General features: G+C 45.5%; 1 protein-coding gene across 5 annotated transcripts in view; it reads right to left on the bottom strand.

The window, feature by feature from the left end:
- LOC112216121 (signal peptide, CUB and EGF-like domain-containing protein 3) overlaps positions 1–25,612 on the bottom strand; it is a 122,480-nt gene that overhangs the window by 31,545 nt on the left and 65,323 nt on the right. For 3 of the 5 annotated variants that reach the window (XM_024375845.2, XM_024375844.2, XM_024375846.2), the window contains exons 5-7: positions 10,654–10,800; positions 9,621–9,737; positions 737–784 (exon numbers count right to left, since the gene is read on the bottom strand). In XM_024375845.2, the coding sequence (XP_024231613.2) occupies positions 737–784; positions 9,621–9,737; positions 10,654–10,800 (312 nt within the window). The remainder of the gene's footprint in view (positions 1–736; positions 785–9,620; positions 9,738–10,653; positions 10,801–25,612) is intronic. The other 2 variants (XM_024375847.2, XM_042299496.1) reach the window with 1 other exon arrangement.

The following is a 25,612-nucleotide window of genomic DNA, read 5'->3' as shown; positions in this document are numbered from 1 at the left end:
CCTCTGGCTCCCTCTCAAACACTAATACTCTGTGATAGCATTTCAGAACCGGCCACGGATAGCTGCTCGGCACAGGGCTTAATTCCCTTCATGGCAGTTGTATCAAAACACAAATAAACCACAGGCTCCTTCCTTGGCCTGTTTCTCAACAGCCATCACAGTAATTGGAAGAGAGGTTGAGGACTTTGAGTCAGGTTATTCACTTAGCCCAGCTATTACCAGCACATCCATTTACAGCTATCAAAAGATAGGCATAGAGCGTTTATGAAAGGGTCAGACAGAACAGATTGGCTAAGGATTAAGGTTGGGAAGGGCTGTTCTGTGATACAGAACCAGGAAGTCCATTCTAAAGCCTCTATATTGTAGTGTTCAATAGATCCCATATATCTCTTACCTGTCTTTCATTTTCCTCAAACTGTGTTGTGCTGGTAAGATGAAGGCTTCTTCCTAATACAGCAGCGTTGTTTTGAAAAGGCACGGTTTGACATGGGCATCCACCATTGTTATTGAAAGGGCATTCACAGAAGGACAAGGAAAGTGGGAAGGTGTCAAAGGTCAGGGGTCAGAGAGGGATGATGCCCCTTTGGGAGGGGTGCAATGTGTGTTAGGTTAGTTAGTTTCCCCCGGGTCGGTCGGCCTTCAGCCCACACCCACATAGACGTACGAAGGGGCGCAGTGAAGAGTCAGATGGTCAGTGGAGCCCCCAGAGAGAAACCAGAGGAACAGAGATATTTACCATTGTGGAACAGCTGTGGGGCTGCCTGGTTCTGGAGACTCCTCTCCCCTGCACACACATACACATACATTGCAAAAACACTGCTTTAGTCCTCCAAATAGGACCTTGGGCCAAACATCGTTGATGTCATCATGAGAATAATTCTGTATGTATATAATACTGTACATTAGTGGTACACTTTTCACTGGAATTGCCCCCATTTCTGGGCTGGTTGACTAAGCAGGCGTATTCATGAAACACATCAAATAGGTCATCTATTTCTACTGGATGAAACGCCCAGAGGAGTTTCAGAAAACCATTGATTTATCACAAGGGCAAAACTATTGATACACAGCGCTATTGATAATGACTGACCAAAGAATGGTGTGTACTTTCTAAATCAAACCAGAAAATGGCTATGATAGATCATTCTCTAGAAGAAGAGGGTCACCTCTAACGACAACGGCAGAAAGAAGCCACCATGCACATACAAGAGCCACGCATTCAGGAGTTGTAGGGTGGAGGCAGACTTGAGGTAACGCCAGGGGTGTCGTTCAGTTAGTTCAAGCTCTGCAAGCCATTATAGCAGGTAGTTAGTGGTTAGTAAGAAAAGGCAGGTCAGAAACAGTCAGATTCACCCTCATGCTTTGCTAGCAGGCATTTGGGGTATTCAAAAAAAACGGAAGTTGTGACGTCACACAACATGGTGCTACTGTTGTGTTATGTTGTGTGAGTGTGACACTACTCTCCTCGACGTGCTTAGAATCTCTTATTCGTCTGATGTCATTCAGGGAAATGAGGGATCACACAGTTCCATATCACTCTCTGTTTTCATAGAATCGCATGAGAACCGTTTCTGTTTTCATAGAATCGCATGAGAACCGTTGAGGATTCTTTACCTCAGTGAGGAGACGGCACACACAGCATGCACTGTTTACATCTGCTGTCCCCATTATACCAACATGACTGCATCCCAACATGCCCCAACAACCATGCCTCTAGGCCACGCCCCCAGACAGAAAGACAGAGCAACTGTCAAAAGCATTCAAATGTACAACCACCATAACAATGGATACAGGCTGGGTTTCTGTACAGCACTTTGTGACATCAGCTGATGTAAGAAGGGCTTTATAAATACATTTGATTGATATATAGTATGGACCACCTGAAAAGTTAATATGTAAGAATGCATATACAGTATAGACCACTTGAAATGTTAGTACAGTATGTAAGAATGGATATACAGTATGAACCACTTGAAATGTTAGTACAGTATGTAAGAATGGATATACAGTATGAACCACTTGAAATGTTAGTACAGTATGTAAGAATGGATATACAGTATGAACCACTTGAAAAGTTAGTACAGTATGTAAGAATGGATATACAGTATGAACCACTTGAAATGTTAGTACAGTTTGTAAGAATGGATATACAGTATGAACCACTTGAAAAGTTAGTACAGTTGGTAAGAATGGATATACAGTATGGGCCACTTGAAAAGTTAGTATGTATGTGTGTGCGTTTGAGCAAGTGGAGTGTGTGCACTCTCCACACATACATTTGTGGGTGTGTGTGTGTGTGTGTGTGTGTGTGTGTGTGTGTGTGTGTGTGTGTGTGTGTGTGTGTGTGTGCGTGCGCATGCTTGTGAGTGTGTATGACAGGGACAGCATAAATGTAGATATGCTGCACCATGCTAATTTTATGTGTGTGTTTTTCCTTATACACGGGCGCTCTACTGATACGGAAATGTACAGCATATAAAAGTAAATGTCTTGAGACTTGCACTATAAACTCTAAACCCCCAACAACGTACTAAAAGTGATAGATAGGAAAGATGAAAAGGCAAACCGTTTCAAATAAAAGAGGCCTGCGTCGTTGCCCGTTATTGTTGAATAGTAATTGAGTTTGTGTGGAGAGACGGAGACAACAGAATGAAGATATGGTAAAGTGCACATGAAACACCACCCTTAATGGATATTCCACTAAAACTACACACTGTTGGACTACCGACAGTGTGTAGTTTTTAATGGGATATCCATTAAACAAAAATCCACCGTGTGGCACGACTCCCACCGAAGGTGGCTCCCCTGCCTGTTCGAAGGTGGCTCCCCTGCCTGTTCGAAGGTGGCTCCCCTGCCTGTTCGAAGGTGGCTCCCCTGCCTGTTCGAAGGTGGCTCCCCTGCCTGTTCGAAGGTGGCTCCCCTGCCTGTTCGAAGGTGGCTCCCCCCTGCCTGTTGCCGAAGGTGGCTCCCCTGCCTGGCTCCCCTGCCTGTTCGAAGGTGGCTCCCCTGCCTGTTCGAAGGTGGCTCCCCTGCCTGTTCGAAGGTGGCTCCCCTGCCTGTTCGAAGGTGGCTCCCTGCCTGTTCGAAGGTGGCTCCCCTGCCTGATCGAAGGTGGCTGCCCCTGCCTGTTCGAAGGTGGCTCCCCTGCCTGTTCGAAGGTGGCTCCCCTGCCTGTTCGAAGGTGGCTCCCCTGCCTGTTCGAAGGTGGCTCCCCTGCCTGTTCGAAGGTGGCTCCCCTGCCTGTTCGAAGGTGGCTCCCCTGCCTGTTCGAAGCTGGCTCCCCTGCCTGTTCGAAGGTGGCTCCCCTGCCTGTTCGGGCGGCGCTCGGCGGTTGCCATCGCCGGTCTACTAGCCGCCACCGATCCCCTTTTCCTTTTCTGTTTGTTTGGTCTTATTGGTTGCAACTGTCTCTTATTTTGTTTCTTGATTCATGTCTATTTAAGCCTGATAGGCCCGCCTAATTTTGTGCGGGATTGTTTTTCTGTTAGTCAGGTTGTGCGTGCTGTGTTCCTGTCCGTTTGTGCCCTGTGTTTGGGTTGGGCTATTTTCTGTCGATTTTTCGCCCGTTGGTTTTGGGAATCCTAATAAAGCCGGTTTCCCCAGTATCCTCTGCTCTCTGCATTTGACTCTGCACCCACCACTCCAGCCGTTTGTGACATCGTGCTGTTCATATTGCCAACTAATCTTAGTCAACAATGGTTTAGTTGGTCCTGTTCCAGTGTCATTAATGGGACTGAGAGCATTGAAGTGGAAGCCCGGTGAAACTGAAACTACTGTAGTTTAGTATGTATATTGAAGCTAAATGAACAGAATACTCTAACTTACATAAAGATTGCTTTGGTTGTTTTGTCAACCATCATCCTCCACTACCACTATAAAAATGTACAAAAAAAACCTCTCCCATCCTTATTTGGTGACATTTTCACTGAGGAAATGTATTTTCACTCGGAGTCTCCATCTTCCAGTCTGTCCTGTCTGTCTGCCTGTAGTAATGTTCGTGCCTGTAGTAATGTTCGTGCCTGGCTGAAGCAGTCCCGATTATCCTGTCAGTCAGCCTGCCGTCAGGGGCTGGTTTGGCGGTTTGTTTATTTTATTGTGGTTTTATTAACTAATAGCCCCTCAGATAGATGGATGGCACTAGCACTAAACCGCAGAGTGGACTGCTACCACCCCTCCCTGTCCCCCGTCTCCCCCTACTCCAACCCTACCCCCAGAGCCTGTGGAGGGAAACCCAAGACCCTAACTGCCTGAGCGCTCCCTAATCTGTCACATCAGGCACACATGTTTTCGGTCTTGGTAATGGTTGGCTCAGACATCTAGTTTGGCCACAGTGGGCTTTGTGGAGTCCCGGCAGCCTCGCTAGCGTACGGCAGTAATGATAGGGTGGCTGACCAGTCCTTGACATGGGTCTGCATCTCATCAGCACCGTGGTGGAGAGGGTAGAAGCAGACACACTGAGCAAACATGCCAAGCAGCGACCTACAACAGCCAATTAGCCACCAGCCAACCAGCCACTGAAACCAGCCAACCAGCCACCCAAACCAGCTGACCAGCTACCGACACTTTAGCAAACCAAACCAGTCAACCAGCCATCCAAACCAGTTGTGCTGAGCGATTAGTGCTTTTTGAGGTCGGTTCAATTTCGGTTATATTATTTTTTAAATAATCACAGTTTTTATTCATCAAATGCATTATGTGGGTTGAATGCTGTAACAAGACAGAATAAAATGGGTAATAAAAGTCCCATGATGGTAGTGACCGCCCATGACTGCTTATTACTTATTAACTATTTATTTACATTACTTTACTTTAATAAAACATTTGTATTATTTTACGATTTTATTATTTCATTCTAAGTCATCATCTCATCTCTATAGAGCTGCTGTCTGACTAAAACACTATTTTGTAGTTCTTTAAAGTAAATAAGGCATACTTTTACGACTGCTGAATACCAACTATCAATCACTAGATCATGTATTTTCAGGTAGAAATACCTCGCAAAGCAACTGATTTATATCCCTCTCATACGTTCACTCTTCTCTCCAACTCTGTCAACGAGGTCTGGTCAAGTAAGCGGGCGCGCAATGGATTATGGTCATTGTAGTCAATGACCACATTTTCTGCTCTATGTATAATATTGGCCTGTTGGAAACTACAACTACTACATCGCACAGTAGGGCTTGATCTGATTTTTCTCTACAGAAACTGAGTATCGAGCTTACAGAATCTGAGTATCGAGCTCACAGAAACGGAGTATCGAGCTCACAGAAACTGGGCATAGAGCTCACAGAAACTGAGCATAGAGCTCACAGAAACTGAGCATCGAGCTCACAGAAACTGAGCATAAAGAGCTCACAGAAACTGAGCATAGAGCTCACAGAAACGGAGTATCAAGCTCACAGAAACTGAGCATAGAGCTCACAGAAACTGAGCATAGAGCTCACAGAAACTGAGCATAGAGCTCACAGAAACGGAGTATCAAGCTCACAGAAACTGAGCATAGAGCTCACAGAAACTGAGTATAGAGCTCACAGAAACTGAGCATAGAGCTCACAGAAAAAAAACGAACAAAATGGAATTCAAATAATGGAAACGATTAGTTAATTACAGTGCATTCGGAAAGTATTCAGATCCCTTGACTTTTTACACATTTTGTTACATTACAGCCTAACTCTAAAATGTATTAAATTGTTTTTTTCTCCGCATTAATCTACACTCAATAGCCCATAATGACAAAGCAAAAACAAGTTTTTAGTAATTGTTGAAAAGGTATTACAATTAAAAAACTGAAATATCACATTTACATAAGTATTCAGACCCTTTACTCAGTACTTTGTTGAAGCACCTTTGGCAGCGATTACAGCCTTGAGTCTTCTTGGGTATGAGGCTACAAGCTTGGCACACCTGTATTTGGGGAGTTTATACCATTCTTCTCTGCAGATCCTCTCAAGCTCTGTCAGGCCTCTCCAGAGATGTTCGATCGAGTTCAAGTCCGGGCTCTGGCTGGGCCATTCAAGGACATTCAGAGACTTGCCCTGAAGACACTCTTGCGTTGTCTTGGCGGTGTGCTTAGGGTCGTTATCCTGTTGGAAAGTGAACCTTCGCCCCGGTCTGAGGTCCTGAGCACTCTGGAGCAGGTTTTCATCAAGGAGCTCTCTGTACTTTGCTCCGTTCATCTTTCCCTGGATCCTGACCAGTCTCCCAGTCCCTGGAAAACATCTGAAAAACATCCCCACAGCATAATGCTGCCACCACCATGCTTCAACGTAGGGATGGTGCCAGGTTTCCTCCAGACATGATGCTTGGCCTTCAGGCCAAATAGTTCATTCTTGGTTTCATCAAATCAAAATCAAATCAAATGTTATTTGTCACATGCGCCAAATACAACAGCTGTAGACCTTACAGTTAATTGAGGTAATATGTAGGTAGAGGTAAAGTGAATATGTATGAATAAAAAAGAGTAGCAGCAGCGTAAAAATGGGGGTTGGGGGGAAAATGCAAATAGTCCGGGTAACGATTTGAATAGGTGTTCATGAGTCTTATGGCTTGGGGGTAGAAGCTGTTAAGAAGCCTTTTGGTCCTAGACTTGGTGCTCCGGTACCATTTGCGTGCGGTAGCAGAGAGAACAATCTATGACTAGGGTGGCTGGAGTCTTTGGATTTTTTGGGGGCCTTCCTCTGACACCCGATGGTATAGAGGTCCTGAATGGCAGGAAGCTTGGCACCTGTGATGTACTGGTCCATACGCACTACCCTCTGTAGTGCCTCGCGGTCAGAGACCGAGCAGGATCCATACCAGGCTGTGGTGCAACCAGCAACCATACTCTCGATGATGCAGCTGTAGAACTTTCTGAGGATCTGAGGACCCATGCCAAATCTTTTCAGTCTCCCGAGGGGGAATAGGCATTGTTATGCCCTCTTCTCGACTGTCTTGGTGTGCTTGGACCATGATAGGCTCCACTACAGCCCCATCGATGAGAATGGGGGCGTGCTCGGACCTCCTTTTCCTGTAGTCCACAATAATCTCCTTTGTCTTGATCATGTTGAGGGAGAGGTTGTTATCCTGGCACCACACTGTCAGGTGTGACCTCCTCCCTATAGGCTCTCTCATCGATGTCAGTGATCAGGCCTACCACTGTTGTGTCATCAGCAAACTTAATGATGGTGTTGGGAGTCGTGCCTGGCCGTAAAGTCATGAGTGAACAGGGAGTACAGAAGGGGGCTGAGCACGCACCCTTGAGGGGCCCCCGTGTTGAGGATCAGCATGGCAGTTGTGTTGTTACCTACCCTTACCACCTGGGAGTGGCCCGCCAGGAAGTCCAGGATCCAGTTGCAGAGGGAGGTGTTTAGTCCCGGGGTCCTTAGCTTAGTGATGAGCTTTGAGGGCACTATGGTGTTGAATGGCAAGTTGTTGTCAATGAATAACATTCTCACAGGTGTTGCTTTTGTCCAGCTGGGAAAGGGCACTGTGGTGTGCAATAGAGATTGCATTGTCTGTGGATCAGACCAGAGAATATTGTTTCTCATGGTCTGAGAGTCCTTTAGGTGCATTTTGGCAAACTCCAAGCGGGCTGTCATGTGCCTTTTACTGAGGAGTGGCTTCCGTCTGGCCGCTCTACCATAAAGGCCTGATTGGTGGAGTGCTGCAGAGATGGTTGTCCTTCAGGAAGGTTCTCCCATTTCCACAGAGGAACTCTGGAGCTCTGTCAGGTTCTTGGTCACCTCCCTGATCAAGGCCCTTCTCCCCAGATTGCTCAGTTTGGTCGGGCGGCCAGCACTAGTAAGAGCCTTGGTGGTTCCAAACTTCTTCCATTGAAGAATGATGGAGGCCACTGTATTCTTGGGGACCTCCAATGCTGCATACATTTTTTGGTACCCTTACCCAGATCTTTGCCTCGACACAATCTTGTCTCGGAACTCTACGGACAATTCCTTTTTGCTCTGACATGCACTGTCAACTGTGGGACCTTATATAAAACAGGTGTGTGCCTAATGTCCAATCAATTGTATTTGCCACAGGTGGACTCCAATCAAGATGTAGAAACATCTCAAGGATGATCAATGGAAACAGGATGCACCTGAGCTCAATTTTGAGTCTCATAGCAAAGGGTCTGAATGCTGTTTTTTACTTTTAATACATTTGCAAAAATGTCTAAAAGCCTGTTTTTGCTTTGTTATTATGGAGTATTGTGTGTAGGTTGGTGAGGATTTTGTTGCATTTAATCCATTTTAGAATAAGGCTGTAACGTAACAAAATGTGGGAAAAGTCAAGGGGTCTGAATACTTTCCAAGTGCTGTGTAGTTGTTTAAAAACTGAAAAATATCTGACATTTTGGTTAATCGCTCAGCACTACAAACCAGCCAACAAGCCTACACACAGCCTCAGTTCACTTTCAAAATGACAAGCGCTGAAATAAAAATCATTCTACACAGCCTCTATTTAATTAGTTAATGTCAACCACAGCAAATAGTATTAACACGTCAATGAAGGTTAAGGTTGGGTTTCAGTGTTACATCATTGAGGAGTTGACCCTAGGTCAGAAAGAGGTTGTGTTTCAGTGTTACATCATTGAGGAGTTGACCCTAGGTCAGAAAGAGGTTGTGTTTCAGTGTTACATCATTGAGGAGTTGACCCTAGGTCAGAAAGAGGTTGGGTTTCAGTGTTACATCATTGAGGAGTTGACCCTAGGTCAGAAAGAGGTTGTGTTTCAGTGTTACATCATTGAGGAGTTGACCCTAGGTCAGAAAGAGGTTGGGTTTCAGTGTTACATCATTGAGGAGTTGACCCTAGGTCAGAAAGAGGTTGTGTTTCAGTGTTACATCATTGAGGAGTTGACCCTAGGTCAGAAAGAGTTTGGGTTTCAGTGTTACATCAGTGAGGAGTTGACCCTAGGTCAGAAAGAGGTTGGGTTTCAGTGTTACATCATTGAGGAGTTGACCCTAGGTCAGAAAGAGTTTGGGTTTCAGTGTTACATCAGTGAGGAGTTGACCCTAGGTCAGAAAGAGTTTGGGTTTCAGTGTTACATCAGTGAGGAGTTGACCCTAGGTCAGAAAGAGTTTGGGTTTCAGTGTTACATCATTGAGGAGTTGACCTTAGGTCAGAAAGAGTTTGGGTTTCAGTGTTACATCAGTGAGGAGTTGACCCTAGGTCAGAAAGAGGAGCTGTGTATGGCTGCATATGGTGTTGAAGAAGAACCAGAGGAAACACAGTGTCCAACGAAGCAGGGAGAGACAACAGAACAAAGCAAATGCAGCCGCATAGCGAGAGAGAGAGAGAGAGAGAGAGAGAGAGAGCGAGAGAGAGAGAGAGCGAGAGAGAGAGAGAGAGAGAGAGAGAGAGAGAGAGAGAGAGAGAGAGAGAGAGAGAGAGGTGTCACAGCTGTAGACTGCAGCACCACCAACACCAGCAGAGAATGGAAGCAGTAGAGACTTGGACATAAAATAAGGTACTTGTTTATCTAAGTGAAAGGAGTTGCATGCAGTCATTATAAAGCTCAACATTGCCTCTGGAGTATCCTGGTAATGTGTGACTAAGGCTGTGAAGATGAATGATTCAGTACATGCAGATCACATCCTTTACTCAGTTCTCCTCCACAACCCATCAAATGTGAGCTGACTCACCTACACATGTCTTTTCATCGGTTTGCAGGGCAAACTTCATGTGACACGCACATCTGGGGCCGTGGTCCGTCTCCTCACAGATGTGCTGGCAACCCCCGTTGCCGTAGTTACAGGTCACTGCCGAGGAGCACACAGTTAAAGCAATAGGAACATGATGTACTGTCATCCATGCCTGGAGGTGTGCTGTGACATCATCACCCTCTCAACCTCAGTGTGATAAAGATGTTTAGAAACTCCCGTTCACACCTTGGTATGAAGGATCTCACACCACTAAACCGTCGCCTACTTAATGGAGCAGAGCTGACTGACTTCAGAGTTTCATTCTCACTAGAAGACACTAGTTCCACTTTGGAATACTGGTTCTCCAGAGTGACACAGAAAAATTGGAACGTTCATAACTGTTAAAAAGACGAATCTGGGTGTCAGTTACACTGTGAGTTTGTGGTGTGTTGAGTGTCGACATTAGTACTCTGAATACACCTGTGATGACAGAGCCAAGGCTTCCACCGCCATCCAGTCTACACAACACTACCCTTGTGCCTTTTGGCCTTAACCTGGGCTATCGCCCAAAAAATGTACATCTAAACACTTCTCCAATCATTATTCCAACGTAGGCAAATCACCCATCAGCCCCGACCCCAGCCCTGAAAGGACGAGGCAACAGGAAGTGTGTGGTGTCCATCACCGGCTCTTTCTCAGAAACCTGCTTCCCACTCCCTTACACCAGTTCTGTCGGTTATCTTATCGGATGCTATAAACCATTTAGTGTGATAAACTGGCAATATCATTTGGAAACAATCACTGTAAAATGGCTTTGTTTCTGACGCTGTGTGAAAATCTGTTGGATGCGTCTGTCGGATGGTAAGTATCTTCATAACCCTACACAATGTACACGTTGGCACCACATAAACCATGTATTTTCATGTTACAAACCTATGTAAGATGGAGTAGATCATCATGTGGTGCCAATGTGTACATTGTGTAGAGTAATGAAGGTGGGTAATGTGGGTTGATGGAGGGGGTTCACACTTACACTTGCAGTCCCTCATGTTCCTGGTGAGCTGGAAGCCAGGCCTGCACTCGCAGGCGATGCCTCCCTTTGGTGTCTCCCGGCAGATGTGAGCACAGCCATGGTTCTTATCCATGCAGGTGGGGCTCTCCTTGGTGCCCTCTGGTCGCGCTACAGGGAGAAGAACATGAGTTAGAGGTGACCTGATCAGAGTTTCCAACACGTACTAGGTACTAGTCCTTTCCCCGATGCCACGCCCCCTTACATGACTGAATACACACACACATGTAAATCTCCAGGGTGGATGATAGCCTGTTAGAACACACGGCATTGTGTCAGGCTATAAAAACTAGCCCGTCTAAAGAGGGGATCAAACTCCCACCAGGAGTTGATCCTGCAGTCCTGTAAATGAGGTACTCCCTAACAAACAGAAGTAGACATTTTAACTCGCAGACAAATTCTTCAAGCTTTGAGGCAAGAAGGGCTCGGTCGGAGCGGAGAGGCCTAAAAAACACATCTACAGTATTTCCAGAGGTTTACCACACTCTAACCACTATGCTTTGGTTCAGTTAAAATGGGTCCGTTTTCTGTGGATGCATGGATCCGTTATGAGTCTAAACACAACAAAGGGATGCTTTTGTTGGCCGCCATTATATAAAGTCATCTCACAATATCTGAGTGTTTTAGCGATTCTAAGCTACTCTCAAAGTGCCATGCAGATACATCATTTTTATCTCATGTATAAATGTATGAAAGTCACTTATTCAACACATCTGCAACTCAAGAGGATTCCATTCCAGGTCTCACTTGTGTTATAAATTATAACAGGAGTCAGTGGCACATCTGTTATGCCACTATGTATTACGTGTGACACCTTTAGGGATCAAAGCTGAGATTTGCCTCCATGCGATGTGAGATAATGTCACTATTACAGATGCAGTGACAAGCCCCAAACCTACTGTCTCATTAAAAACCAAAGCCATCTCTCATCCCCCATCCCCCTTCCTCTATGTGGTGAGCAGACACAGAGATTGACTTAGAAAAGAAAGCACCCTATTCACTATTAAGTTCACTACTTTTGACTAGGGCCCGTAGGGCTTTTGTCCATAGTAGTGGCCTATGTAGGGAATAGGGTGCCATTCAGGATGCAACCCAGGCAGGAAGATGTCTCAATTGAGACTCATTGGACCTGCTGACTCTCAGAAGGATGTTTGGGTCTACACTTCAGAGCTGTATACTGTTCTAGTCACACACATGAATATTGTAAATCTCCTTTTTGATTTTATGTGTACATGCATGTAAGCACATACAGCCAAGGGCCCCACGTCATTCTCACAGGCCACCCATATGAAAAAGTATGCACAAACTACTGAACGTTGCTTTGGATAAAGGTGTCTGCAAAACGGCACATTATTATTATTAGTAGTAGTATTATTATAAATGACATGTCATAGAGGACTGCACTTTTCTGTACATAGACAATCATTCTACAGTGTGTTCATGTGACTGCCCTGTGGACATATGGGAAAATGCTATCTGTATGTGTAAATGTGTTGGCGAATCATGGCAAAGAGCCAAAGCCTTGTATTATCCTCAATGACTTATTTATGTACTTAAACACCTGCCTGAATAGGCTTCTTTTGATTACACCCTCTTGTTTTCCACGTGTTCTGCCAACAAACTGCACCGGCCCTTTTATTTTGTTTCACTTAGTACGGTAGGGCAGATGTCAGAGAGACAGATATATTTCCACCTCCTCTCTACTTTTTGTCTAGTTGACGAATCAAGAATCATAGGCGATGTTGATGTCTCGCATTAGTGCTGTCCATCACCTCAAGCCTGTTAAGAGGTGATAGGATGTCAGGCTTCAGCCCTTCTGACAGGCTTCTCTGCTTGTGCTTTCCTGATCTGTAAAAAGGGGTGATGGCGAAGGCAGAAAGATGGGAGAGGCTGAGCAATCAGACATTGAGTGCAAAACAGTCCTAGGACAGAGGGTCATCTCTGAACAAAAACACCATTCCACCACCACGGCCACTGAGACAGTAAATACAGGGACAATGACTGGAGTCCACTGACCATATAACAACACACCCTCTTTAAGGTGCAGCAAACCTCAGGAGGTCAGTGCAAGGGGAAACTTAACGTCCTTTCCCACTGCTCCGTGTCTGTCTGAGGGGGAGGCGAACCCTAACACACAGACAGAGGGATAGACTTTCCCACTTGGCAGCCCTTAAGAGACTCAAGTTCACTTACCAGGGTCACAATATGCATCCCCCAAAATCCCCCCACTCTCTCCCCACCTAGAGTATATGAGACCCCTGTCCCCCAATACCGCAGACTCCTCCATCAATAGCCGGTGGGGCTAGGGCCAAAACCTGGCCCTGCTCTCTCTCTGAGGACCTAGAAAAGCCTAAGTGTTGACACAATAGCCCTTTTCTCCCTGGCCAAGCTATGGAACCACACTTTGTGGTTCTGTTCAACTGGCTGCCAAATACCGACATTTTTTATTATTACTACTACAGCTATTATAATTTATGCGGGGTCTTTTGTTGAGAAATGAAATATAAATAAATAATATGGACGTAGAAAGAAAAGAAACGGCCCGTGGAGAAGTGAGCTGGGGAAAGTTGTGACGCAACGAATAGGACTGTGGATTGCGAACACCGCCAGTCCACTAAAACAAGCCTTTGACCCATGAAACATAACTTTATATGTAGAAGCCAATAAAAAAATATCACAGGGCACTTTATAGACTGATCGCTGGATAAGCAATAACTGTTAAAGTCATGGAGCCAGAGGGGAACCTTCCAAATGGTTACCAGGGGACAGACTGGACATTTGTTCTCACACAATTGAACATGGACAGCGATCATCGGAAACTACTGACTGCACCGGTGGAAAAAATAACACCTGGCAATTAGATGCAAAGAACAGCATGAAAGAGAAAGCTTTCCCCCAGAAGCGACAACATCTACAACAGCAGTATCCAACCAAGACAGGTCGTGACCTGCCCACCAGACACTCAGGAGAGGCTTGTAACTCAAGGACTACTGCACTGCAGTGCCACCTCAGCAGCCCAAAGCTAAAATACTGCCATCTATAATCCCCCTCTCCCTCCCAGCTCCAGACACAATAATGTTCAGGCTCAAGGCTAAGGCCTTTAAAGTGCACCGGAACACAGTAAAATAAACAAAAACAAGGCCATTTGGAGACTTCTCAAGAGCTTCCAATAATACAATAATTTTCTGTGCAACTCTGACAATTACAGTACAGGGACACTTCCCTGCAAAAAAAAACCTCCTCTCTAAAGAGAAATAGAAGAGGACAGGATATAATGAGTGTAGAAATAGGCCTAGACGTGCTGCCTGGAGAACGCTTCTGTTTGTCTCAATGTTCAGACCCCATCAGTAACCACAGTTACTCCCCTCTAATGTGGTCCTTGAGATTCATCTGGAACTAAACACAATGTGCCTTTATGGGCCATTCTGTAACACTCGTTCCTCTTATAGCACTTCATTAACACTGCCAACTAAGTGGAGCAATTTAGGAAATTGATATTACTACCTGTATTATACAACAGGTTGTAAAACGAATAGGGTACAATCATACCCCTGGACTGTTATAGTAGGATTAAGGCAGTCTTTTGTTTATGTCAATTATTTATTTGCAAATGTTTTGCAGGATGAAACTTTCCACCTTTGGCTACAATATTGGCTACGATCCCATGTGGAAAGTGACCCTCAGCTAATGAAGAAGAAACACATTATATACTGTAGTCCCCAATTCTCACTGAGGTGGAGACAGTTGGGCGCCTGGAACAAAGCCTCCTCTCCAGCGCTTCCCAACAACATGAGGGCCTGGTCAGTAAACTTTAGGGCCATGTATTGGAAAGCTCTCCCTCACCCTCCATTTGGCAAATCTGACCATAATTCTATCCTCCTGATTCCTGCTTTACAAACAAAAATTAAAGCAAGAAGCACCAGTGAATCTGTCAATAAAAAAGTGATCAGATGAAGCAGATGCTAAGCTACAGGACTGTTTTGCACAGACTGGAATATGTTCCGGGATTCTTCCGATGGCATTGAGGAGTACACAACATCAGTCACTGGCTTCATCAATAAGTGCATCGATCAAGTCGTCCCCACAGTGACTGTACGTACATACCCCAACCAGAAGCCATGGATTACAGGCAACATCCGCACTGAGCTAAAGGGCAAAGTTGACGCTTTCAAGGAGCAGGACCCTAACCCGGAAGCTGATAAGAAATCCCGCTATGTCCTCTGACAAACCATCAAACAGGCAAAGCGTCAACACAGGACTAAGATCGAATCGTACTACACCGGCTCCGACGCTTGTCGGATGTGGCAGGGCTTGCAAACTATTACAGACTACAAAGGGAAGCATATCCGTGACACGGGCCTACCAGACGAGCTAAATTACTTCTATGCTCGCTTCGAGGCAAGTAACACTGAAACATGCAGAGCATCAGCAACATAAGAGCATCAGCTGTTCCGGACGACAGCTGTTCCTCTCCGCAGCCGATATGAGTAAGACCTTTAAACAGGTCAACATTCACAAGGCCGCAGGGCCAGATGGATTACCAGGACGTGTACTCCGAGCATGCGCTGACCAACTGGCAAGGGTCTTCACTGACATTTTCAACCTCTCCCTGTCTGAATCTGTAATACCAACATGTTTCAAGCAGACCACCATAGTCCCTGTGCTCAAGAACACTAATGTAACCTGCCTAATTGACTACCAACCGGTAGCACTTACGTCTGTAGCCATGAAGTGCTTTGAAAAGCTTGTCATGGCTCACATTAACACCATTATTCCAGAAACCCTAGACCCACTCCAATTTGCATACCGCCCCAAAAGATCCATAGATGATGCAATCTCTATTGCACTCCACACTGCCCTTTCCCACCTGGACAAAAAGAACACCTATGTGAGAATGCACCATAGTGCCCTCAAAGCTCATCACTAAGCTAAGGACCCTGAGACTAAACACCTCCCTCTGCAACTGAATCCTGGACTTCCTGACGGGCCACCCCCAGGTGCTAAGGGTAGGTAACAACACATCCGCCATGCTGATCCTCAAACATGGGAAAAAAGGTTGCATGCTCAGTCCCCTCCTGTACTCCCTGTTCACTCATGACTGCGGCCAGGCACGACTCCAACACCATTATTAAGTTTGCTGATGACACAACAGTGGTAGGCCTGATCACCTCCTGTAGGGAGGAGGTCAGAGACCTGGCCGTGTGGTGCCAGGACAACAACCTCTCCCTCAACGTGATCAAAACAAAGGAGATGATTGTGGACTACAGAAAAAGGAGGACCGAGTATGCTCCTATTCTCATCGATGGGGCTGTAGTGGAGCAGGTTGAGAGCTTCAAGTTCCTTGGTGTCCACATCACCAACAAACTAACATGGTCCAAGCACACCAAGACAGTCGTGAAGAGGGCACGACAATACATACTCCCCCTCAGGAGAGTGAAATGATTTGGCATGGGTCCTCAGATCCTCAAAATGGTCAAAGACTCCAGCTACCGCATGGCAAGCGGTACCAGAGTGCCACGTCTAGGTCCAAGAGGCTTCTAAACAGCTTCTACCCACAAGCCATAAGACTCCTGAAACATCTAATCAAATGGCTACCCAGACTATTTGCATTGCCCCCCACCCCCATCTTTACGCTGCTGCTACTCTCTGTTATTATCTATGCATAGGCATTTCAATAACTCTACCTACATGTACATACTACCTCAATTACCTCGACTAACCGGTGCCCCCACACATTGACTCTGTACCGGTACCCCCTGTATATAGCCTCCACATTGACTCTGTACCGGTACCCCCTGTATATAGCCTCCACATTGACTCTGTACCGGTACCCCCTGTATATAGCCTCCACATTGACTCTGTACCGGTACCCCCTGTATATAGCCTCCACATTGACTCTGTACCGGTACCCCCTGTATATAGCCTCCACATTGACTCTGTACCGGTACCCCTGTATATAGCCTCCACATTGACTCTGTACCAGTACCCCTGTATATAGCCCCACATTGACTCTGTACCGGTACCCCTGTATATAGCCTCCACATTGACTCTGTACTGGTACCCCTGTATATAGCCTCCACATTGACTCTGTACCGGTACCCCCTGTATATAGCCTCCACATTGACTCTGTACCGGTACCCCCTGTATATAGCCTCCATATTGACTCTGTACCGGTACCCCTGTATATAGCCTCCACATTGACTCTGTACCGGTACCCCCTGTATATAGCCTCCACATTGACTCTGTACCGGTACCCCCTGTATATATCCTCCACATTGACTCTGTACCGGTACCCCCTGTATATAGCCTCCACATTGACTCTGTACCGGTACCCCCTGTATATATCCTCCACATTGACTCTGTACCAGTACCCCCTGTATATAGCCCCCACATTGACTCTGTACCGGTACCCCTGTATATAGCCCCCACATTGACTCTGTACCGGTACCCCCTGTATATAGCCTCCACATTGACTCTGTACCGGTACCCCCTGTATATATCCTCCACGTTGACTCTGTACTGGTACCCCCTGTATATAGCCTCCACATTGACTCTGTACCGGTACCCCTGTATATATCCTCCACATTGACTCTGTACTGGTACCCCTGTATATATCCTCCACATTGACTCTGTACTGGTACCCCTGTATATAGCCTCCACATTGACTCTGTACCGGTACCCCCTGTATATAGCCTCCACATTGACTCTGTACCGGTACCCCCTGTATATATCCTCCACATTGACTCTGTACTGGTACCCCCTGTATATAGCCTCCACATTGACTCTGTACTGGTACCCCCTGTATATATCCTCCACATTGACTCTGTACTGGTACCCCCTGTATATAGCCTCCACATTGACTCTGTACCGGTACCCCCTGTATATATCCTCCACATTGACTCTGTACCGGTACCCCCTGTATATAGCCTCCATATTGACTCTGTACCGGTACCCCCTGTATATAGCCTCCACATTGACTCTGTACCGGTACCCCTGTATATAGCCTCCACATTGACTCTGTACCGGTACCCCCTGTATATATCCTCCACATTGACTCTGTACCGGTACCTCCTGTATATAGCCTCCACATTGACTCTGTACCGGTAACCCCTGTATATATCCTCCACATTGACTCTGTACCAGTACCCCCTGTATATAGGCCCCACATTGACTCTGTACCGGTACCCCCTGTATATAGCCCCCACATTGACTCTGTACCGGTACCCCCTGTATATAGCCTCCACATTGACTCTGTACCGGTACCCCCTGTATATATCCTCCACGTTGACTCTGTACTGGTACCCCCTGTATATAGCCTCCACATTGACTCTGTACTGGTACCCCCTGTATATATCCTCCACATTGACTCTGTACTGGTACCCCCTGTATATATCCTCCACATTGACTCTGTACTGGTACCCCCTGTATATAGCCTCCACATTGACTCTGTACCGGTACCCCCTGTATATAGCCTCCACATTGACTCTGTACCGGTACCCCCTGTATATATCCTCCACATTGACTCTGTACTGGTACCCCCTGTATATAGCCTTGCTATTGTTATTTTACTGCTGCTCTTGTTACTTTTTTTTGTTCTTTTTTTTGTATTTTCCTTAAACTGCATTGTTGGTTAAGGGCTTGTAAGCAAGCATTTCACTTTAAGGTCTACACCCGTTGTATTCGGCGCATGTGACAAATATCATTTATTTGATTTGATTTGAAAAGTCCCACACGATAGATTGTAAAGGACATGCTGGGGTTTTATAGGCGTAGTCAGTCTAGGTGTTTGGGCTGGTGACAGGAAGGCTTGTTGTACGACCCCAGACTACGTCATACAGGACAGAAGCCCCTGGAAGGGAGAGGGAAGCCCCATGGTCTTGACACGGCACCACTGGGACCAGGGCCTAAACATGGAGCCACCAGGCAATTAAAGCAGCATTCCTTCCTCATAGATAATAGGCCATTAAAACTTTTAACAGGAGGATAAAGATGTCAGAGTCGGAAAAGGCGGAGAGGGAGTCTGGACCGGGCCGAAGTGCGATGGGCCGGGAAGTGACAGGGCGTCCAGTGGGTCCACGTCACGGCACAGCGCCGTCCTGATGGCAAGCAGATGCCCCCAAAGAGAGACGACAGAGCCATCCCACTGAGCCAAGCGCTACTGTTTGGGCCCTTCTGACAACCGTTGGTTCCCTTCAACTCCCGAAGGCCTAATAGTAGAAGCAGCAACATTCCCTCACTGGGAAGAGAGACAGGGCATAAATGGTCTCAGCCAGGGAAGGTGGCAGTTGATTGTGGAATATTTTCCTACAGGATACATCTGCATGTCTGTGGTTAGGATGACAGGCACCTGAGCTACCAACAAACCTAACGACATGTTAATTTACATTCTATAGCTGTGTTTCCAAAACAATCCCTGTATAGTTTCCTAATGATCCGAACTATGGTATAGCCAAGTGGTTTAAATACTTTTGGTGTAACAGACTAGATTAGACCTGATTTATTATGTGGCTGTGCTTCTCTACCTGTAGGTGCATATATTCTCTATTGTTGCTGTTGACGTTGTTGTTATTGTGGTTGCTCTTATCATTGTTTCTGTTGAGGGTGTGTATCTCTTTGTGTTATTTATTGTATACAGTATGTGCATTTCTGTGTGCATACTGTGTGTGTGTGTGTGTGTGTGTGTGTGTGTGTGTGTGTGTGTGTGTGTGTGTGTGTGTGTGTGTGTGTGTGTGACTGCATCCATCTACAGCATATATGTGTATATTCTGCGGCACCTGCTGTGGGACATGCCCCTCTCCCCCTCACTCCTCCTCTCATCACTTCAAGGTCACCTCTCCTCTCCCAGCGGACCAAGCTTATCCATTATCCCCCTCCCCCGACAGAGGAGAACACAGAACAACATAAAGCTACACACTGCAACAGAAGGATAGCATGCCTGCACAAACAAGGAAACTACACTCTCTCTGTAATAAAAAGAGATATGTTATTTCAAAGCCACATTCTTCTTTAAATCAAAGGTAGACCAGAGAGGAAAGGGAGACATGATTCATGCTGGCCCTCTGGGTAAAGCAATGACAGAAAAGCGTTAGTGGAAAAATCCCACTGGCACTAAGGCAGTCCACTGCGGCATGCTGGCCCGGCTAGCTTAGAGATGGCCTTCAACAAAACCGCACTATGAAAAGGGATGTCTGCCACAAAAGAAGTATGGAGGATTCAGCAGTAGGGCAGCCAAAATTTGCTAGAGCCCAAGCCACTGATGTACAGCAGGTATATATTTGTTCAAGTGTGGGGAGCCATGGGGCCTATGAAAGCCCAGTCTAGACAAAGAGGGGGTAGCAACTGAAGGTAATTTAGAGACAGGGAGAAGGAGAGCGAGAGGATGGGAGAGAGAGGGGGAGAAAGAGAGAGGGAAAGAGTGAGGGGAGGAGGAGAGAGCATGAGGGGGAGAAAGAGGAGAGAGAGAGAGAGAGAGAGAGAAAGAAGGAGAGAGAAGGCGGAGAGTAGGGGGATGAGAGTGAGAGAGAGAGAGAGAGAGAGAAAGAAGGAGAGAGAAGGCGGAGAGTAGGGGGATGAGAGTGAGAGAGAGAGAGAGAGAGAGAGAAAGAAGGAGAGAGAAGGCGGAGAGTAGGGGGATGAGAGTAGGGGGATGAGAGTGAGAGAGAGAGAGAGAGAGAGAGAAAGAAGGAGAGAGAAGGCGGAGAGTAGAGTAGGGGGATGAGAGTGAGAGAGAGAGAGAGAGAGAGAGAAAGAAGGAGAGAGAAGGCGGAGAGAGAGTAGGGGGATGAGAGCGGAGAGAGAGAGAGAGAGAGAGAGAGAAAGAAGGAGAGAGAAGGCGGAGAGTAGAAAGGGGAGGAGAAGGCGGAGAGTAGGGGGATGAGAGAGAGAGAGAGAGAGAGAGAGGCGGAGAAAGAAGAGAGAGAGAGAGGCGGAGAGAAAGAAGGGGGATGAGAGGGGGATGAGAGTGAGAGAATTTTAAAGAAAGAGCAAGAGAGAAAAAATATGAAAGCAGGAGTGAGAGAAAAAGACAGCGAATGGAGAAGAGGTGGAGTGTCCTGAACTGTAGGTGTGCCGAAGAAACAGTCTTTGATGCTGGACTAATGGTGAGACTTAATAGGTAGCCCAGAATAGGAAAATAGCCTAGTTATAACGGTCGGGCTGCAGAGCAATGGTGCAGCCACTCCTGCACTTGTAAAAACAGCTCAGCGGCCAGCATACAGCCAGACAGGCAAGCAGACATGCTGAGACACAGCTCCAGGAACGACAATACAAGCCCTTCAAAGTAGGGACACCAGACAGGAGAAATAGAGGCTTTTCTTTTCACACGACTGCCATAGCCAGCCATGGCATGCCCTATTATATAATAAGAATACAAAATTATGCGTCAATGCTTTCAGAAAAGAAGCAGAAATAGAAAATAAGACTGTCCCAATAACAGTAAAAGAAAGTCCTGTGTGCAATGTATAAAACAAGCACCTGATACTCTCCACGGCAATGCAGATAAATTAGTGATAGAAATTAGGGAACATTAGCTGCTACTGTGTTAAGGAAGTGTTTTACATGTCCCCTAGTGATCACTGCCACCAATCTCAGCTTTTATCATACTAAACGAATGTAGCCGGCTAGCTGCAGTGAAGCAGCAAAACTAACTAACTAAGTATATGATGGCACCATGTGTAATGGATTCATCATATTGACTGCAAAATTCTATGAACTGCTGCAGTTACGGCTAGACATCATGCGCTGAAGTACACATGGCATGTTCTGCATCCGAATGCTATAATAGAATGTATCTCAAGAACGGGGCCTAAAGCTAAAGTCAATTAAAAACTTGTGTGTGTGTTCGTATGTGTGTACACATGCGTCTGTTTGTGTATGCGTGTGTGTGCGCGTGCGCTCGTGTGTATGATAGACAAGATGTGTCACGTTCTGACCTTTATTTCCTTTGTTTTGTCATTATTTAGTATGGTCAGGGCGTGAGTTGGGGTGGGCAGTCTATGTTTGTTTTTCTATGATTTGGGGATTTCTATGTTTCGGCCTAATATGGTTCTCAATCAGAGGCAGGTGTCATTAGTTGTCTCTGATTGAGAATCATACTTAGGTAGCCTGGGTTTCACTGTGTGTTTGTGGGTGTTTGTTTCCGTGTCTGTGTTTTGCACCACACGGTACTGTTTTGGGTTTCGTTCATTCCACGTTTTTTGTATTCAGTTGTTCATTTGTACTAATTTCGTATTAAAAGATCCATGGACACTTACCACGCCGCATATTGGTCCTCCGATCCTTTTCGCATCTCCTCTCCGGAAGAAGAGGAGGAAATCCCTTACAAGATGAGAGACACTGCCAGCAAGTCTCATTGCAAAAGGGCCACAACCCCCCTGGGAAGCTAATGAAAGCTCCAACCACAGGAAGAGGTTTTCAATGGCAAAATAAACATTTCCAGGAATGGCAAGGATACTCATGTTGGAAAGAGATTATTAGGCATTCATTGGTTGTACCCATGGTCAGGTAGTTGACTAGAAATGGCTGGATGTGAATTTAGTGGTAAACGTCCAACACACTTCAAAAATATAGCAAATTGAGTGGTATTTTTAGTGGATACCAAACTGCTCTCAAGGCCCTCTCCAGGTGATCTCTCTAAACCTGATATACTGAGACTACATTGAGTTCAATGAACAAGTATGTGTGGGTGTCATTTTCTATTTCTATATTTAAACCAAACCATCAGGCACTGGATCGCGCTTTGCCTAGGCCTGGTGCCATGAAGCACCTGTCATCAGTTTGATTGTGTGATTGGGAGTGTGAGGTATTATTCTAACACTCATTAAAAGTTCTATCACTGTTTTCGTCTGTAATGAGTTCCCACAGAACATCTGCTCCAGGAGATTATAATTATCAGTGTAGGTATAGAAATATAATGAGGTGGGTGCTTATATTTGTCCTATTTCACAAATGTGTATTATACATGTCCGATTTGGAAATGTGTTTTTGCATATCCCAACTCTCCCTGAGACACCTTCAGTGGGGTGTCCCTCTTAGTTACTGGCCCAAAGCTCTAAGCGCTAGGTTACCTGCTGCCCACAACAACCACTGCTTAAGGCATATACAGTGGCTTGCGAAAGTATTCACACCCCTTGGCATTTTTCCTATTTTGTTGCCTTACAACATGAAATTAAAATAGATTTTTTGGGGGGGGTTTGTATCATTTGATTTACACAACATGCCTACCGCTTTGAAGATGCAAAATATTTTTTATTGTGAAACAAACAAGACAAAAAACCTGAAAACTTTAGTGTGCTCAACTATTCAACCCCCCAAAAAGTCAATACTTTGTCGAGCCAACTTTTACAACAATTACAGCTGCAAGTTTCTTGGGGATGTCTCTATAAGCTTGGCACATCTAGCCACTGAGATTTTTGCCATTCTTTAAGGTAAAACTGCTCCAGCTTCTTCAAGTTGGATGGGTTCCGCTGGTGTAGAGCAGACTTTAGTCATACCACAGATTCTCAATTGGATTGAGGTCTGGGCTTTGACTAAGCCATTCCAAGACATTTAAATGTTTCCCCCTTAAACCACTCAAGTGTTGCTTTAGCAGTATGCTTAGGGTCATTGTCCTGCTGGAATGTGAACCTCTGTCCCAGTCTCAAATCTCTGGAAGACTGAAACAGGTTTTCCTCAAGACTTTCCCTGTATTTAGCGCCATCCATCATTCCTTCAATTCTGACCAGTTTCCCAGTCCCTGCTGATGAAAAACATCCCCACAGCATGAGGCTGCCACCACCATGCTTCACTGTGGGAATGGTGTTCTCAGGATGATGAGAGGTGTTGGGTTTGTGCCAGACAGAGTTTTCCTTGAAAGACCAAAAAGTTACATTTTAGTTTCATCTGACCAGAGTACCTTCTTCCATATATTTGGGGAGTCTCCCACATGCCTTTTGGTGAACACCAAATATTTTTTTCTTTTAGCAATGTCTTTTTTATGGCCACTTGTCCGTAAAGCCCAGCTCTGTGGAGTGTACGGCTTATTTTATTGATTTATTTCACCTTTATTTAACCAGGTAGGCTAGTTGAGAACAAGTTCTCATTTGCAACTGCGACCTGGCCAAGATAAAGCATAGCAGTTCGACACATACAACAACACAGAGTTACACATGGAGTAAACAAAACATACAGTCAATAATACAGTAGAACAAAAGAAAACAAAAAGTCTATATACAGTGAGTGCAAATGAGGTAAGTTAAGGAAATAAATAGGCCATGGTGGCGAAGTAATTACAATATAGCAATTAAACACTGGAATGGTAGATCGACAGAAGATGAATGTGCAGGTAGAGATACTGGGGTGCAAAGGAGCAAAATAAATAAATAAATACCAGTATGGGGATGAGGTAGGTAGATGGGCTGTTTACAGATAGGCTAAGTACAGGTGCAGTGATCTGTAAACTGCTCTGACAGCTGGTGCTTAAAGCTAGTGAGGGAGATGTGAGTCTCCAGCTTCAGAGATTTTTGCAATTCGTTCCAGTCATGGGCAGCAGAGAACTGGAAGGAAAGACGACCAAAGGAGGAATTGGCTTTGGGGGTGACCAGTGAGATATACCTGCTGGAGCGCATGCTACGAGTGGGTGCTGCTATGGTGACCAGTGAGCTGAGATAAGGCGGGGCTTTACCTAGCAGAGACTTGTAGATAACCTGTAGCCAGTGGGTTTGGCGACGAGTATGAAGCGAGGGCCAACCAACGAGAGCGTACAGGTCGCAATGGTGGGTAGTGTATGGGGCTTTGGTAACAAAACAGATGGCACTGTGATAGACTGCAATCCAGTTTGTTGAGTAGAGTGTTGGAGGCTATTTTATAGATTACATCACCGAAGTCGAGGATTGGTAGGAGGGTCCGTTTTACGAAGGTATGTTTGGCAGCATGAGTGAAGGATGCTTTGTTGCGATATAGGAAGCAGATTCTAGATTTAATTTTGGATTGAAAGTGGTACTATGGACAGATACTCCAATCTCCGCTGTGGAGCTTTGTAGCTCCTTCAGGGTTATCTTTGGTCTCTTTGTTGCCTCTCTGATTAATGCCCTCCTTGCCTGGTCCATGAGTTTTGGTGGGTGGTCCTCTCTTGGCAGGTTTGTTGTGGTGCCATATTCTTTCCATTTTTTAATAATGGATTTAATGGTGCTCTGTGGGATGTTCAAAGTTCCAACCCTGATCTGTACTTCTCCACAACTTTGTCCCTGACCTGTTTGGAGAGCTCCTTGGTCTTCACGGTGAAGCTTGCTTGGTGGTGCCCCTTGCTTAGTGGTGTTGCAGACTCTGGGGCCTTTCAGAACAGGTGTATATATACTGAGATCATGTGACACTTAGATTGCACACATGTGAACTTTATGTAACTAATTATGTGACTTCTGAAGGTAATTGGTTGCACCAGATCTTAGTTAGGGGCTTCATAGCAAAGGGGGTGAATACGTATGCACACAACACTTTTCTGTTTTTGTTTTGTTTTTTGAAACAAATAATGTTTTCATTTCACTTCACCGATTTTGACTATTTTGTGTCTGTCCATTACATGAAATCCAAATAAAAATACATTTAAATTACAGGTTGTAATGAAACAAAATAGGAAAAATTCCAAGGGGGGTGAATACTTTCACAAGTCACTGTACACGTGAATATGTAAATACGAAAAATCTGCAGTTTGCCAGTTAAAAAGTAGACAAGCTGAAACTGGACATATGAACTTATATAGTAGCTCATCAGTATACACCATAGGTACTGCCATACAAGATATTTACAAATGTACTGAAACTGAAATTATAGATGTCTGAATTGACTGAGCAGCAAGGAATTCCTAAGGGAGGCACTCAAATCTGCCGGACTCAATCTCACGCACATATGTGGGTAGCAAGGACCCTGTTATCTCCCCAACACATTAAAA

Source organism: Oncorhynchus tshawytscha, linkage group LG16, assembly GCF_018296145.1.
Source record: "Oncorhynchus tshawytscha isolate Ot180627B linkage group LG16, Otsh_v2.0, whole genome shotgun sequence".
NCBI lineage: Eukaryota > Metazoa > Chordata > Actinopteri > Salmoniformes > Salmonidae > Oncorhynchus > Oncorhynchus tshawytscha.
Note: the sequence above shows the minus strand (reverse complement) of the source record. Positions and strands in the feature narration are given on the sequence as shown.